At 52.9% G+C, this 17,315-nt stretch overlaps 1 protein-coding gene across 5 annotated transcripts in view; it reads left to right on the forward strand.

Moving 5' to 3' along the window:
* Positions 1 to 17,315, forward strand: part of TNIP1 (TNFAIP3 interacting protein 1) — a 49,253-nt gene that overhangs the window by 12,673 nt on the left and 19,265 nt on the right. For 3 of the 5 annotated variants that reach the window (XM_077895839.1, XM_077895840.1, XM_077895838.1), the window contains exons 2-6: positions 8,151 to 8,322; positions 9,470 to 9,604; positions 10,932 to 11,017; positions 12,366 to 12,449; positions 15,158 to 15,349. In XM_077895839.1, coding sequence (XP_077751965.1) covers positions 8,187 to 8,322; positions 9,470 to 9,604; positions 10,932 to 11,017; positions 12,366 to 12,449; positions 15,158 to 15,349 — 633 coding nt within the window. In that variant the 5' untranslated portion in view covers positions 8,151 to 8,186. The remainder of the gene's footprint in view (positions 1 to 8,150; positions 8,323 to 9,469; positions 9,605 to 10,931; positions 11,018 to 12,365; positions 12,450 to 15,157; positions 15,350 to 17,315) is intronic. The other 2 variants (XM_077895842.1, XM_077895841.1) reach the window with 1 other exon arrangement.

The following is a 17,315-nucleotide window of genomic DNA, read 5'->3' on the forward strand; positions in this document are numbered from 1 at the left end:
TAATTTTTTCAATGGAATAAGACTAGATTTCCTTGTAAAGAGTTTAAATTTTTGTAGGTGAAATATATGTTTCATTTGTTTCCAGCCCCTATCCCAGGTCCCTCTCTAGAGCTGTCTACTAGTAGGCGTTTGGTGTGTATGTTTCCAGACCTTATCCTATGCACATTTATGATTTTATACACACATATATATGCACGTACATATGTACATGTATGTAGTTGTGTGTTGTTTTTTTTTAATAGTATCCTTGGGTGCCTGGCTGGCTCATTTGGAATATCGTATGACTTTCAGTCTTTAGGTCATAAGTTGGAGCCCCACACTGGGTGTAGAGGTTAGTAAAAGAAAAAATAATAAACTTAAAAAATTAGTATTCTATTATACTTGGGCTTTTTATCCTTAATGGTATTCTGTGGACATCTTTTTATGTCATTGCAAAGCAGTGTGCCCCATTCTTTTTGATGGCTGCATAGCATTCCGATGAGTGAGTGCACTGTGGTTTATTAAACCAGTGCCTCCCTGGTGGACATTTAGGACATTTCTGCTGTTATAAAGCATGTGGCAGTACACATCTTTGTTCAGCCCCTGTGGGCAGTGACGCAGACATTTCTAGATTCTTAGGTAGAGGATTACTGATTTGGGTAGTAAACCACTGGCCCTATAGTTAACTAAAACTTCAGGGCATACTTCTCTGTAAGAGAACTTTGTTCTCAGCTAATCAGACGTGTAAGCAGGTATTGACATCATTGAGAAAGGACATTCTTTGCTGCCAGTGACTCAGCTATAAGAGAAACAAAATGTATGCAAGGCTACATCAATAGAAACATAATACCTAAAAAGGTGGAGGTGAAAGTTCCTCTGTTTGTGAACCATACCTGGAGTGTTGTGTTCAGTTTTAGGACCCATTACAGATAGGTAGAGGTAGAGGGTTGAGGTGGGGGAGGGCATAGGGAGGGGTCTGCAAGCCAGCCCCTCAAGGAACAGCATAGGGAACAGGGTCTAACTAGCTACAGGAGAATGCTGCAGGTTGCAAATGTCTTCAGGGCTGAACTGGAGAAGAGAGACATCGTGTTCCTTGTTCCAGAGGACTCCAGAGGGCAGAGTAAGTGCTGGTGGAAGTGGAACTAGGAGTACTCTGACTGCAGCCAGTGTTGGCTACCCAGGGGAGGGTCCTTAGGGAGGAAGTTGGGTCACTGAAGATGGTCATCGGAGTCCCTTGGCTCCCCTGGGGACTGGATCGGCACAGGACTGCGTTTCCCCTGAGCTTCCTTCCACCTGAGACTCTAAGCCCTGGTGGCTACAGGTGATCAGAGGCAGACTGGGACTTGATTGCATACCAAATTAGAGATCCACTGAGGCAGGGGCTGGGAACTTGGGAGTCTGGTCCAGCCAGCCAGGCGGCAGGACTGGTTTCCTCCCACTGAGCTTCAGCCCGTTGTCTCAGGGGAGCAGGCCAGGGGAGAGGGCAGCGACACTGCAGTCTCACAGATTGAGCCTGGATTATTTGTTCTACCACTCACCAGCTGTGTGTTTTTAGGCAAGCGACTTCACCTCTCTGAGTCTGCTTCCTTCCACCCCCTTGTCCCCAGGCAGGTGGTGTGGAGCCTGAGTCTTGCAGGCGGAGGCCCTCTCGGTGGTGAGTCAGTGCAAGGGAGGGGAGGAAGGAGGACACAGAGGAGAGGAGATGTGTGTTGTGTGAGGGACACATTTCTCAAGCTGGGCTGGAGCCAGGGTGCATGCTAGGGAGTGGGGGGGACCCAGCGAGGGGCTGCAGACACCATCTGCGGGTTTCTGACTGCCCTTGGGGGAGGTAAAGCCACCCCGATAGTACTTGTAGGAGGACTCTTGGTTCAGGAGAATCCACTTGGGCCTTAGGGATTATTGCTGAGGAGAGCAGCCTTCTCGAGGTCTGACAACAGATTGTAGGAAGGGGTGATAATTAATGGCAAGTTCTGGAATGTCAGAACTAGAGGGGCCTAAAGATCCTCTAGTCGATTCTCTCTATTATATTGTTGCCAGTGTTGCAAATACAAACCCCTCCTTTTGGGAAACTGAGGCCCAGTGAGGGGAAGATGTTTGCTCTGGGCCTGGTTCCTTGTATTACATGCTACACCTATAGCCTCTTTATTACTGAATTGTTGCAGACTAAGTAAGTCCTTGGCTCACTGGAGAGGATGCCAGGGTGGACTCTTTTTAAAAAAATATTTTATTTTTTTATTCATGAGACACACACAGAGGGAGAGACATGGGCAGAGGGAGAAGCAGGCTCTCTGCACGGAGCCCGGTGCGGGACTACATCCCAGGACCCCGGGATCATGTCCTGAGCTGAAGGCAGACCCTCAACCACTGAGCCATCTAGGAGTCCCTCAAGGTGGGCTCTTTGATGGATGGCCCTGGGTCCGTAGTTTTCCTGACAATGGGGTCACGGGGGAGGGCTGGAGATCATCATAAAGTATGAATATGGAGAGATTTTTTACTTTAGTTTACAAAGTGCTTTCATAGCTTCCTGTCACCCCTGGGGAGTATTGCAGGATATTCCCATCTACAGTTGAGGAGAAGGAGGCTCAGATGCTTCCCAGTCTTCCATGAGTGCAGTTCCACAGCCCATCGGCTTCTGGGATCTTCACTGGCTGTGGTTGTACCAGTGTCCCTGCTTAATGTCTTTTTGCAGTTACCAGAAATTAAGTTGGTGTCACAACCTAACTTGCCGAGATGGCAAAGGAACCTAAAAACTCCATTAAAAGGGGGGAGTAGAAGGGAGTGGGGAAGACACGGCCCTAAACCAGTGTGGCAGAGTTATGGGGCTGCCCCAACCTTTTACCAAGAACCCACGGCATGCCAGACATTTAATTTCGTGCTCTACACACATCATTATTACTTTGGAAATTTTATTATTATAAAATGAATATGTTTCTTGTTGAGTAAATCAAGTAATCAGGAAGTAAGAAGTAGAAAGTGAGAACACCCTTGCCGCTGTACACATATTGTTGCATTTCATTGCTTTGGTCCGAGGGCAGGTCGGGCTGTTTTGCAGCAGAGGCAGCCGAGGCTCAGAAAAAGCCTGCAACCTCCAGGGGGTCGGGGCTGGGACCAGGGAGGGGCAGACACTGGTGAAGCCCCTGGGGTGCCTCCCACGAGGAGGGCTCCTGCTCAAGGTCCTGTGCCTGCACTCGAGTGACCCTCTCAGTGTTGTCCCGTGTGCCTCACCTGCTTCACCCCAGACCCTGCGTCACATGAGGACCCTGTCTTCCCGACTCCATGTCTGTACTGCCCCCAGTGTGGGGGATCCCCTCTCTTTCCTTGCCTCGCTGCTGGCTCCTGGGGCTTTGGTCTCCTTTGGTCCTTAGGCCAGCTCCACGACATCCCCGGGTTTCTCTCCAGCCCAGGGTCATCGCTTTGCGCACGAGGGAACCACCGTGCAGTGTGTGGCCGGGCTCTCCCGTGGCCCTAAAAGGCCGCAGAGAGGATGCCAGCACCTTCTTCTGACTTTCTGTCCTGGGCCTTCTTTCCTAGAGACCTCTTCCCTTCTGCCCGCTGTCAGCCCCCCCACTGGCACCCCGGGCAGCCCCTACTCTGCCTCCGCAGGTGGCCCCTGGCTGCTTCCTGGGCCCCCCCAACCCCGACTCCGGTCGGAGATCTGCTGAGGCTTCTCCCTCCGCAGCATCTGCCCCGGAGCGCAGCCGGAACCCAGCGGCCTTAGTTCGAGCTCCGGGACGTTCCCTCCGTTTCCTCGTCTGTCAGACGGACGTCAGCCCTCCCTGCTTCCCGAGACTTATGGCGATTGAATGGACAGACAGAGCTTGGGAAGATACTGGGCGTTTTGCAGCTGTTACAGGCTGTGCAAGCTTATCTCCTCTGGGGGCCTCGGAGCCCCCCGCCAGCGCCAGCCCCAGCCCCAGCCCGTGGCTCACCAGACGGGCCAGGGCTCTTCGGTGGGGAGCTGGGATGGCCGTTCAGTTCCAACTCCAGCCTCTTTCACTTCTTCTCTTCTCGGATGGAGGTTGCGATTTGAGCCCACTCTCCTGCCCCCCGCACTCCCCGTCAGCCACTCTTCTGTCACTTCGTCACGCCACCTCCTCCTCTGTGGGGCCCCTGGCTCCTCTGGGTTCAACGGTATCATTTCCATCCTCACACCCTGCAGTTGCCGCCTGGCCTCCCCCTCTGGGTCTGGTTCCAGCGGGTACCCCTCAGGGGGCCGGGGCGGGCTGTGGGGGCTCTGGTCACCCCTCTGCTGAGCTCTGTGATGGGAAGGCGGGCTGGTGTCCCCCTGCTGGTGGGTTGCCTGCGGGTCTGTAGCCGGACGTGGGTTCTGGCCAGGTCCTGGAAGAACGTGGGGTGGGGCCTCTGCGTTGTCATTGGATCTTAGCCCAGGAGCGGAAAGTGGAGGGAAAGGGCACTGGGCAGACGAGAGAGAGAGAGAGAGAGAGAGAGAGAGAGAGAGAGAGAGAGAGAGAGGAGCGAGAGAGCGCGCAAGGACCTTCTGGTTCCAGCTCCATCCTGACTTGTTGGGTGAGCTTGATCTTCCTGTTCCGGGCCCTGACTCACTGCCCTCACACCGTGATGGAGAGTCAGATGAGCTGATGCCCAGGAGGCCAGGGCGCTGAGCTCCGGTACTGCCCCAAGCAGGGCTGGGGTCCGCACCCCTTTGCCCCCTCCACACACTCTGCTGCCTGCCTAGGAGGCGGGAGAGTGGTGCAGCGCCCCCCTCAGCGGGCCCCTGGGTGCCTGCTAACAGGTCATCCTGTTGCCCTTGGGGATTCCCTTCCAGTTCTGTCATCCTGGGAATGAGTCCCCTTTTCAGGAAAGGTTCTAGAAAGCACACTGACAGGAGAGTTCCTGTCTGCCCGGCAGTCGTCCTGGAATTGCCGCTGACCATCTGGGCATGAGGTCAGCGGGACGTGGAAATTCCCTGTTTCTGTTTTTGTGTTTCTTCCCCCCAGAAGTCCAGGCCCTCCCGCGGATGGCTTCCCTGAGCTCCAGAGGGTTTTCTCCCATCAGGCTGTTCTGTGTGGGCTCCGTTGGCCTACTGCCTGGCAGCCTGTTCTCTTATCCTGCCCCGAGCTCTGCCTGCCAGGCCTGGGGTTGGGGACAGTGGCCCTGCTTGCTCCTTCCTTGGCTTCCCGGGCCCCCTTCCATGTTACTTCCCCAGTGCTGAGGAAGAACCCGAACATCATACAGTTTAGAGGACACGGAGGTGGGATTTCAGTTTCTGTATTCCACATCCTACCCTGTTGCTTGGCTGTATGTCTGGGCTTCTCAGAGGGAGCATGGCTGTGCTGGTTCCAGAAGTGTATGGTTGTCCAGAGTATCACTGGTCAGTGGGTCCCAGAGAAGCCCTCAGGATGCTTTTGGATGGCCTCTCAGGAGGCAGAGGCAGGTCACTGGCTCCTTTCGTCCTTCAGTGTCTCTGATTAGAGGCTGTTCTGGACCACTCTGAAGATAGACTGGTGGACAAAGTGGACTCGGCCCCTGCTCTTATGGCGCTCCCAGTCTCCTGGGCAAGCCAGGTGTAGAGTAAAAAACGTCACATCAAGTCAGCGGTGAGTTCTGTTTAGGGTGAGTGTAGAGGGGTGAGCAGGATCCAGGACACATGGGGGCTACTTATCACCAAAAGTAGCTGTAAGCCTCTCCCAGCCCTCGGCCCCCCCATCTGTGCATTGAGCTCTCAGTCATTGGCTTAGCTTCCAAACACCAGACCTGTGCTGCTGACAGATGCATGGAGCATGCTCCTTCCTCCAGGAAGTTCTCCGTCAAGCACACACATGCTTACACCAGTCACCCACATTGCATACTGGGCGGCAGTGTTTTGTTGGAGAGGCATGTGAGGAGCGTGGGGAGTGTGGAGGAAGGGCTCCCCACCCCTCACGTCTACCAGCATTTTCGAGCACCTTGCTGGTCATCAGTCATCGTGCTAAGTGCTCTATCCACACTGTCTACTTAAGTACTCTCAGTGCTCTGCTGTGACACTTTGACCTTTTCAAGTCGAAAACAAGTCCCCCCTAAACTAAGTGATGACTGCTGTGTTGGGCGTGTGGGCAGTTGTCCTTTGCTTCTGCGGGGCCCAGCCAGGCGTGGGTGCCTCTCGAAGTGGGTGCTCGTCTTCTGTTTCTCAGTTTTGAGGGGGAGGGACCCCGCTCCTCTGGAATTGATTTTCTCTCCAGCCTTGTCATTCCGTGGTAACATGGACCCTCGGGGCAAGATCATTGTTATTTCATGTGCCGCAAGGCAGGGAAAACAGCCCAGAGGGTACCTGGTAGCTGGATAGGTGTTACCCCACAGGCTGGAACTCGCTGTCCGCCCCTCGGGCCTGAGTCTTGTTGGGGGAGCAGAGCCAATGTAGCAGGGGGCTAATTGAACTCCCTTTCTTAGGCACAACTGATTTGTACCTTGGCTCTCCTGTGCTGGCCCTGTCATCCTGGCTGTGTCACTTCACCTCACGGAGCCTTCCTCACATGGCGAGGATAACGTAGCCCGTAGGGTTGTCACACAGCTTCACTGAGGTGGTACCCCCAAAGCGGTGGGTGTGGTGCCTGGCCAGTGGGGCTCTCATTATGAGTCCTTATTCACTCTTTTCTTCCAGTGAGCCCTGTGTGGATGCTCATGGGACCCTTGAAGATTCCTGACTGAAATAGTTTTTGCCCTGGGGGTGGTGATCTTGGGAGGGAGGTTGTTGAGGCCCCCAGTGGAGCCCTTTGGAGCTCTTTCTTCTTGGCCAGCTCTTTGCTGGATCAATTTTTCAACCTCAGGGCCTTTGCATTAACTATTCTCTCTGCCTAGAATATACTTTCCTCAGATGGCTGGTTCCTTTGCTTACTTTGAATCTTTGCTAAAATGCCTCCTTCTCTGTGAGGCCTTTCCTGACAGCTCTACTTAAAATCGAAGTCCCTGCCTCATACTTCCCTGCTTAATTTCTGTCCATAGATGTTTTAATCACCCCGAGTACCATGTTTATCTACCCATCTATCATCTGTCTTGACCACTAGAATGCGAGCTCCATGAGGGATGTTTGTCTGTCTTACTTGCTCATCATTTCCCAGCACCCGGACTGGTACCTAGCACAGAGTAGATGCTCAATAAATACTTGCTGAATGGGGACACCTGGGTGGCTCAGTGGCTGAGCGCCTGCCTTCGGCTCAGGTCATGATCCTGGGGCCCTGAGGTTGAGTTCTGCAGAGGGCTCCCTGCATGGAGCCTGCTTCTCCCTCTGCCTATGTCTTTGTCTCTCTCTCTGTGTCTCTCATGAATAAATAAATAAAATCTTTAAAAACTTACTAAATTAATGAATGGAAGAAGGACATTTCTCTACTACGTTACAGAACTGGAATTCTGAAATCATTTTGCATGGTGGAGTCAAACAAAATAAAGTGGACAAAATTGAACAGATTGATGCAAAACCCTTGCTGCTCAAGTAGATCGTGGTTGGATGGAAAATTCATCTGTGTTCATTAGAACTGGAAGGGACAGGCCATACACAATATGAGGCTGAAGAAGAGGGTGACAGTGTCAATTAGTATATTAAATATTAGTCAGGGTTTTTTCTTCTTCTTCTTTCATTTAAAAAAGATAACATATATATAAATGAAACTTTGGATTGGGTTGACTTGCATATCCCTTAGGGCCCAGGCATTTTAGTCTAGAGATCACTGATTTAGTGTAAGACTTTCATTTCCCCTCAGAGTGGGGCAGGGACTGCCCACAATCCCACAGTGAGTTAATGGTGAGACCATTTATTCATTCAGTAAGTGTTCACCGGACACTCCCTTTATAGCTTCACCAAGCTATGCGCTGGGGCTGCGGGGCTGCAGGATCCTGTCCTGGACCCCACCAACAGGACATGAACTCAGGTTTTTTGACTCCCGAGCCCATTGCTCTTTCTTGTACTTTATGTGGCACTTCTAGTGGATTGCTGTCCCAAATGAACCAGCAGTGCTGTGAGGCTGCTTGCGGAAACTGATGCTCCTCTTGGGTTGTCTCTTCAGAGAGACACAGTGTCCAGATCAGAGGAGGTGACTGTGCTGCCCTGCTGTACCGTGGCCAGCCGCAGGTGCCGCATTTGCTCCTGGGTTATGGGGACTGCCTTCTGGGGGCCTTGATGGACTAGGATGCGTCAGTGGCCTGGCCAGCCCCCTCACATACTGCTGTTGTCCTTGCAGCCAGGTGGGCACCACGGCAGGGCTTGAGCCACCCTCATGGAAGGGAGAGGACCATACCGGATCTACGACCCAGGGGGCGGCGTGCCTCTGGGAGAGGCTTCTGCAGCCTTTGAGCGCCTAGTGGAGGAGAATTCCCGACTGAAGGAAAAAATGCAAGGGATAAAGATGTTAGGTAAAACAGACCCCACGCTCTCCCCGCAAGCCTCCTCCCTGCGGCCTGCAGTGCCACCTGGCATGTGCCTCCACCCAGGTCATCCCTCTGGCCCTCCTGGCCCAGCAGTGGCTCCTGCCTCACGGCTGTGTCTCTGCACCGTTGTAGCATGATGGCAGCGTTCCCAGCCCCGATTCCGATTCCCCAGCACCGTGACGACAGGGCTTACAGTACCCAAGGGACGTTGAAGCAGGCAGGGGTGGGGGAGGGAGGAGGACCTAGAAGGTCCAGGTCTGTGGATGTGGAAGCAGGATGGCCTCTTCTTCCAGAAGCACCAGGAATGGGAGAGCTGACATCAGCAGGGCGACAAGGGCACAGTCCCCAAGTGTTGGAGCGGAGACCTGAGCTTGGCTTGAAGCAAAGCGGGAAAAGATCCTTTGATGTCTCTTTTCCTGGCTTTTGCTCTGGCTGTCTCCATTGCCTGGAGCAGGTCCCCTTACCGCCCCATGCCTGAACCAGCCCAGATGCCATTGCTTCCCCGTGTGAAGGATTCCTTGATTCCCTGTCCAGAGGAGTCTCTTTTGCTCCACGCCCCTAACACTCTTCCTTTGCCCTGCTGCCACCTTCTCTGGCCTTAGGCTTTGGGGATGAGCATAGCTCCCCGATTTTCCAGCTGCTTACTCCTTGCTTGGCAGATCTCCGCTTGGAATGGCAGATTAGGGAAGGGGGAGTGGCATTCCTCATTCTCCACCTGCAGAAGGGAAACTGAAGCCCAGAGGGGTGGTGGTATTACCAAGGGTCTCCTCCCTTCTGGCAGCCCCTTATTGGGGGGTGGGGGCTGGGGGTAGCCGCCATGTGCCATGATGGTCAGTCTCAGAGAGCCCCTGGCTTTCTGCAGAGTCCCAGGCCAGATGTAGCTGGAGGCCAGAAGTTCGTTCCAGGTTCCCCTCTTCTTTTTCCCTGATTGTGGGGCCCTTCTCCACCTGGCCCATCTCTTCTTGGGGGCTGGAATGGTGCGTGTTGCACTCAGCCCATAAGGCCATGGTGGGGGCCCAGCCCAAGGCCCGTGACATCAGAAGCCCCACACAGAAGCAGGCTCAAGGGCGTGGGCCCGGGCCAACCGGTGCACTCAGCTGACTGACTCATTTGCTCCCTGTCGTCTCCCCAGGGGAGCTTTTGGAAGAGTCCCAAATGGAAGCATCCAGACTGCGGCAGAAGGCTGAGGAGCTGGTCAAAGACAGCGATCTGCTCCCACCACCGTCTCCCTCTTTGACCTCCTTTGACCACCTGGCTGAGCTCACAGGTATGAGGGGGGCCCGGGTGGACCACTCCCTCCCCCAGACTCCTAATTCTCTAGCCCCTGAACCGTGTGTTCTCCCTCCTCACTTGGAAACCCGCATCTCCTCCGTGGATCCTTAGGCCACAAACCATCCTCCTAGTCCTGTTTTGTCTACAGCCTCCCTCAGAAGGTCAGGTTTGGAAGGGACTTCAGAATAATTCTGTCCACAAATGGCTGATGATGCAGCCCTTCTGAGGCCCTTGCAGACATAAGCGATGGGTCACAATTCTCTGCACCCAAGATGTGGCCTCAGGATCTGTATCAGCATATTTGTTTAGCAGATCTGTAATGAGCAGCCAGGTGTAGAGTTCTTGGCAGTGACTTGGAGTTGCTCAGAGTTGGCACCTGGGTCAAAAGCTCTCTGGGCTGGCCCTACTTTTTCTACTTTACCCCAGGGGAAGCCAAGCCCATGGAAGAACCAGGGTTTCCTGTTAGCCAAGCTGCAGTGTATTTCAGGTGTGAGGGTCACACACTACCCATTAAAGGGAAGCATTGATGGGGAAGGATTATAGTACTGGTGCGGTTGCCACACATTCCTCGGCATGTGTCCGTGAGTCCAGGGCAAGGTTGGAAGACCTGGTCCCCGCACACAAGGCGCAGGTGGCTTCTGCTACAGCCTGCCTATGGTCTTCATCTAGGCCGCTGTGGCAGCCTTCCACAGGCTGGTAGTTACATTTGGTGAAGGGGCAAGTGGAAGACAGAGATGATCCCAGAGTTCACTGCGCTGCAATCAGTGGGCACATCTAGCCTCCACTTGTCCGTCCAGCAACGATCTCTGAGTCCCAGCTGGGTGCCGGGCCCACCCCCTGAGTGAGACGGCTACCCTCCAGCAGCTCCAGGAGGTAGGAGGGAGAGCCAGGGTTAAGTCCTGCTTTTGCGGTTGCTGGCCGTGTGACTGTGGGCCTCCTGGTGACTTCTCCATGCTTCCCGTTTCCTTACTTGAAAATGGAGATACAGAGCTGTCCTGAGAATTGGCTGATGTAAAAATACTTTGTTAATCATCAAGTGTCATCCTTGTTGCCGAGGCAGGTCCAGGCTAGCGAGGAACAGTGAGCACATTGGGACCTTTTCCCAGCAAGTCCACAGAAGATGGCCTCTCTGCCCAGGCTCTGTCCCCATAATTCCAGTCATTTTCCTAGGCTACCTGGCCTTGGTGGGACCGTCTCCCACTTCCCCAGACTCAGTGGAGGGAATGCTGAGAACTCTGCTGGCCCCGGGCTGTCCTCAAGGGCGTGGTATCTGGGCTTTCTCCCTTTTCCTGCTGCTTATCCATGTCTTCTCAATTCTCTAGGAAAGGATGCAGGTGTCCCAGCACCCCCTGCTGACCCTGCACACCCCAGTGACAAGTCACAGCCGGTCCCAAAACCTCCATCCAGTGTAAGTTATATTTGGAGTCATGGCTGAAAGTTGCCTAGACCTCAAGGGCCCATGGGGAGGTAGATACAAGAACTTGAAGAGAGAGGGTTGAGGTAAAAAAAACTTGGGTTTTGACTTGCTAGGTGGTACTGGGCCTCAGTCTGTCTGCCTGGGGCCTCAGTTTCCCTGTTTTCAAAGGAAGGGCATAGTTAACACTTACCAGGAAGACCCTGCTATGCGCAGGGCATTACTCCCAGCTCCTGAGTTGCATAATGTCAAGCATGTGTGGACCGTGCACAATCGCTGGGAAAAAGGATAGATGTGACGTGAAACTCACATTCTCAAAGAGGGCTCGGAAAGTGTCTTTTCCAGATTTACCTTGAGGGGTTCTTGTCATTCTTGTTATTCTAGCACTGGAAAGGAATGGTGGTCATATTGTTTAGCGTCACCATCCTACAGATGAGGTCCAGAGAGGGAGAGGGTTTGGTTGTGAGGTCTCACACAGACCACTGAGGAGATGAGACTGAAAGGGAGACTTCCTAGGGCAGGATCGAGATCCAGAGCTGGGGTCCTGGTGGCCATGAGGCTCAGCTGCAGCTGGGTACAGAGATCTTTCCACCTGTCTGCCCATTCCTGGCATGAGGGAAGGCTGGAATAGTCCTTGGAGACCAGGTTTAATAGTCAGAGCCAGTTCCTGGTTGAGAGGACCTACAGGCTTATCTGTTGGTTGTACAACCGGTGTATTCTACTTGGTATGGCCAGGAGATGTGAAGAATCTGGGAGACCTTGGCCACCCTGCATTTGGGTGAATTCTGAAATCTCTCCAAATTTGTTGGCGTGTCCTTGGGACTTACTGCAGATCGTTCCACTGCTCTGGGGTCTCTGGGACTGGGTTGGCACGGTTGGCATAGGATGGCCTTGATGGTGGCCCTGACTGTGATCTGTATTCCCTGCTCTGGTGTTAACTAACCACATGCTTTCAGTTTCCGCATCTGTCCAAAGGGGATATAACCCTCTGACCTCGGTAGGTAGCTTTGAGAAATAACGGAATTTGTGAAGATGTTTTAAAAGTGCAAAGCCCTCTAGAAGAAAATAAGGTTTCAGAGTGCTAGTGGTTCAAGGGCACTATTCCCACCATCCCTGTTTTACACATGAGGAAACTGACCACCGAGGGGAAAGTGACCTCAGATCACACAGTGGAGTGCGGGCGGACCTGCTGGGAATCCTGCTCTGTGGTCTCACAGGAAGTGGTATGGAATTGCCCTGTGAGCTCAGCCTCTGCACAGAGGGGCTGCCCTCAGTCACAAGGCCCTAGAGGAGGGCCGAGGTGTTTTTCTCTCAGGCCATCCCTAACTCCCTTTCTGTACAGGGCACCTCCTCTGAATTTGAAGTGGTCGCCACTGAAGAGCAGAAATCTCCACCCGTGAATGGTGGCCGCACCAGGAACACAATGGTGAGTGGATGGCAGGTCCCTGGCACGTCCCATGTCTCCTCTCTGTTTTGGTCACCTGGCCCAGGCTGAGAGGCAACAGGATCTGCTCAGATCCCTTGGGTACTCTGGAGTCACTGGGGATCCACAGGGGGCTGGGCAGGGGGTGCTTCTCGCTCACATATGCAAATTCCTGGCTGCTGACTTCCCCAACTTGGGCCATACAGGCACCCAACCATTGAGAAAGCTTGGGCACATTGCCAGCCCTGCTGGTCTCAGCCTTGTGCTGAGCACCCCCACAAACTGTGACTCAGCTTTTGGGCCTGTGGGCTCCTCACCGGTTGGAGTGGAAAGGGTCAGAGAAACCCAAAATAGCTTAAGGCAGATGCTTTAGCCTTTTGTGTAGGCTCTCTGCTCCTCCCAGGCTCCCCTTTAGGGCATTTGTGTGTACACACACGCACAGACACACATACACACTCCTCCAGCTCTGGGGGCATCTACCCAGCATCCTTTCTGTACCTTATTCTACTTGCTGCTTTTATTCTAACCGTGTCCCTCTCTGCTGTCCCTTAAAATGGTAGACTTACTGGAGAACCATTGCAAAAGATCTAGAATATTCCTCGTCAAAAGTCTTAAAGCCGTCTTCTCTCCTCCTTCCCTCTCTGTGTCCACTTTGAGATTTTTTTGGTGGTGGTTATAAAGGCAGTAAGCGGCCTAACTCTTCCCCTTGGTCTCTGTTTCCTACCCCCCACCAAGGACTAGGAGGCCGATGTTGCTCCTTGGCTCACTGGTGACGTGTCGCATCTGTCAGTGCCCAATGTGAGGTCCCCATCAGGTGGTCATCCAGCTTCCAGTAGCATGTCTTCAGTGACAGGTGGCACCTCACCATATTAGTATCAGAAAGTTTCATGTTTTGTCTCCTGGGAGCTTTTGCCTACTTATCCTGCTCTATCGCTGAAGGCTCTGAGATGCTGGCAGAGGAGAAGAGACAGCCCCTATCCCCCGGCCCTGCTCAGAGAGTGTTTTACTTTATGACCTTGGACCAGTAGTTTCATCTTATTAATAGTTTCCTCCTTATCCCCACCGTGTGCCTAGTCTGTGCCAAGCAAAGGCAGGACAGCCTCCCTGCCCCCTGGGAGATTGCAGGATGGTTGGAGAAATTGCAGGGATGAAGCAATTTATGAGCCTTTAAAATAGAGCAGCAGTCACCACCTCTTGTGGGAAGAGGCAGTGGGGAAATGAATGCAGAATTGAAGAAGCAGCTTTATTCTGCTAGGATAAGGTGCTAGCAGTATTACATAGGCATTGACTACATGCCAAGTTGTGGCTGTAGGGCATTTCCAGGGCCGCAGAGTGCAGAGACAAGGGAGCCCAGTGTGGCAGGGCACTGGATCAAGAGTCAGAAGTCTAAGTTCCGGTCCTAGCTCTGCTACTGACTCATTGGGCGACTTCAGGCAAGTTCCTTCTGCCCATACTATGGTTTTCCAGCCTGAGCCCTGAGGCTCCCTGTGGCACTGATGTCTGTAACTTCCATAAATATTTAGGCAGCTAGAGGAGCTGAAACATGGACAGGACTGAGAATGTTGAGCGGAGGGGACACTGGGAATGAAACCTGAGGAGGCACAGGGCCTGGCACATGGAGGCTCAGGCAGGGGAAGGTGGGTACTCATCCCTGGTAGGGGAGCCAGGCTCGATGTAGTGAGCTATAAGGTGCCAGTGAGGATCCTTGGGCATGGTATTGGCATAACTAAGGCACCATTGTCTTTGGTAAGAATGTTCCAAACAGAGGAGAGGTGGCTAAAGAGAGAGAGAGAGACAGAGACAGAGACAGAGACTGATTAATTATTAAGATTGGACTGTTTTGCCCATAGTATGCTTCATTTCTTGTATACTCTACTAAATTGTATACTCTACTAAATCTACTCTTTGATCCCTCTAGAGCAATGGTTTTTGTTTGTGTTGTTTTTTTTTTTTTTTAGCAATGGTTCTTGACCTGTTTTAACTCTTGGCTCCTCTAAGGAGTTGTTGAATGTTTGGACCATTATCCTGAAGATACACATAGAGACATAGAAGTCAGATGCTTCTGGTCTCTGCAGATGCTTCCTGGTCAAGAGTCCCCGAATCAAAGAAGCAGTGCTGTAGATAAAGTGACACCCCTGTCCTGGGCTTGCAGTTTCCACATGTCAGTTCACCCTCCTGAGAAACCTGTGAGGGGATCCCTGGGTGGCTCAGCAGTTTAGCACCTGCCTTCGGCCCAGGGTGTGATCCTGGTGTCCTAGGATCGAGTCCCGCATCAGGCTCCCTGCATGGAGCCTGCTTCTCCCTCTGCCTGTGTCTCTGCCTCTCTCTCTCTCTCTCTGTCTCTCATGAATAAATGAATAAAATCTTAAAAAAAAAAAAAAAAAGAAAGAAACCTGTGAGGTAGATGGGAGGGAGGGAGGGTGTGTACATTTAGTAGAGGAAGATTCTGAGGCCTAGTGGACGAGTGGTTTACCCACAGACACTTAGTGAGGCCCAGAGTGTGGGAAGGTGGCTCTGCTGCTGGGAAGCCAGCCAATGGCCTGGGAGTCCCAGGTCCTGCCCTGTGAGTCAGCCCCAGACAGGGAACCTATGTAACTGGAGAATTTCCCTGGGTTGAGCTGGGTTCAGAGGGTAAACTGAGTCATGAGGCATGGGGAAGCAGAGGGAGAATGGCTGGTGATGAGTGGTCCGTGTGCCCTCCCTCCCATCAGGAGTTGGGTCCCCTACCTCATGAGGACAGCAACCTGCTGCTGCATCTGCAGCGCCTGGAGACCACGCTGAGCGTGTGTGCCGAAGAGCCGGACCGCAGCCAGCTCTTCATGCACCTGGGCCGCATGGCCCTCGAGTTCAACCGGCTGGCCTCCAAAGTGCACAAGAATGAGCAGCGCACCTCCATCCTGCAGGTGAGGCCGGCTGGGAGGGTGGCCAGGTATGCAGGTGTACTCCCTCTCTGCTTCCTCCAGCTCTTCTTGGGAAGCCAGGGGTACCACAGGCACCTCTGAGGGTGATACTGGGGGCTGACTTATCGTTCAGGGTGGCGAGAAAGGTAAGGAAGTTGTGGGAAGGTATGAGGAAGAGGAAGGAAATTTGGAAAATGTGGGTGGCCAATGCAAATTTCACGGTTGGGGATACCAGCGGGCGTGGACGTGGGCAGGTCGCGGCAACCCTGCCTCTAGTGAGTGCTACGTTGGGATTCAGACCTCAGTTCTAAATCCCATGTTCTAAGCATCATCCTAATCTGCCTCCCAGCCCTCCCTGCATGGTGGGAGTGAAGTCAGATTCCTTCCTAGGCCAGACCAGGCCTTGGGATAGAATGGTTCTAGTAATGACTTTTTCTTTTTTCTTTCATGGGGATCGGTCATCTGTACTGGACAGGGGATCTTAAGCCTCATGGGCCTTGAGTAGGGAAGGACTCCCAGATGTTGAAACTTGGTTCTAGGAGCACCTGAGCACCTGTCACCTTAGTGACAAGGCTTAATTTGAAGTCTCCTTCCTTCCGTGGTACCAGTCACTGATCTGTGGTCTCATTCATGTCAGCAGACATTCAAGACCTTCAGGTTGATGGGGAGTGGGGGTGAGGAGCAGTCTACTGTGTGCGACTTTGGGAGGGGCTGGGTTGACAAGAGCAGGAAGGGCGTCCAGGTGTGAGGAGAGATGTGAGGGGCAGAGGACGCCCATCCCACCGTGGGGGAGGCACACGTTGAGGGGAGTGAGGGGAGTGACTGGAGTCCACTGTGAGGGTCTTGTTGGGGGGCCAGGCTAAGGGAGACATCCTTCTGACATCAGAGAGGTTTCGAGGCATCAAGCCAAGCTCTGGGGAGGTGACTCTGGTACACTGTGTGGCGTGAGATCCCTGTGAGTGTCAGCTTTTTGGCTTTGAAATGGGGATTGATACCAGGCCTCATAAATGAGGGTCCTGCCAACCTCTAGTATTTTTTATATATTGAGCTCCCTTGTGTGTTTCCTTCTTCGCTGTTCTTATAGTTTGTCATCATTTTATCTTGTTAGGTGGTTTACTTACGCTGTGTTTGATCTCTTTCCCTTGCACTCCCCGCTAGAACATAAGGCTCACAAGATGGGGTAGGAACCTTGTCTGTCATATTCACCACCACATCCCAGTGTCCAGCACTTAGCAGTGTTTCATGTGCATTTTTGAGGGAGTGAGTGAATGAATGATCAGATCACTTCCTAGGTAAGCTCTCTGGCCCCTTTGATAGAAGGCGATGACCTTGGTGACATCCCCCAGAGACTCGGAGGAAACAGCCTTCTGGACTGTAAGGTAGACAGCACATGAGATCTCGTCCTGACCTTCACTTAGTGATTGGGAGCAGGACATTCTGTTCCTGCCCAGGGCCACAGCATCCTGGGTATTTGCCTACCCTGTGGGTGGAGGCACATTAATCCAGTTCCTCCTCCTTTATTCATTGATTTGTTTGTTGGTTCACTCAACAAACACTGTCAAAGGCAGATATGGTGCAAGGCCTCTGCTAGACCCAGGAACCAGTCACAGTAGTATTTTGTCCTCTTGGCCACAGATTCCTCATGTCCTACCAGCCTCTATTTCTAGGCTGTCTCCTCCATGCAGCCTTCCCAGGTCTCCCCGGTGTTAGTCGGAAAGAGCTAGGTTTTGCTGTGGAAACAAACAATTCCCTGGCTAACATAGTTTTCCCTCAGATTACATATGGCAGAGGCTTGTTTCTGCTCCTTAATTATTGAGAGGCCCAGGCCAACAGACACTCCAGCATCTCATGCCCCTTGGGATATGAGGCAGCCACAGCCACAGGGGAGAGAGACCAGAGAATTGTGCCCGGGACCAGCCCAGAAGTGAATACGTGTTGCTGCTGCGTACTTTTCAGGAGAGTCTGGGAC

The sequence above is a fragment of the Canis aureus genome, chromosome 4, assembly GCF_053574225.1.
Source record: "Canis aureus isolate CA01 chromosome 4, VMU_Caureus_v.1.0, whole genome shotgun sequence".
NCBI lineage: Eukaryota > Metazoa > Chordata > Mammalia > Carnivora > Canidae > Canis > Canis aureus.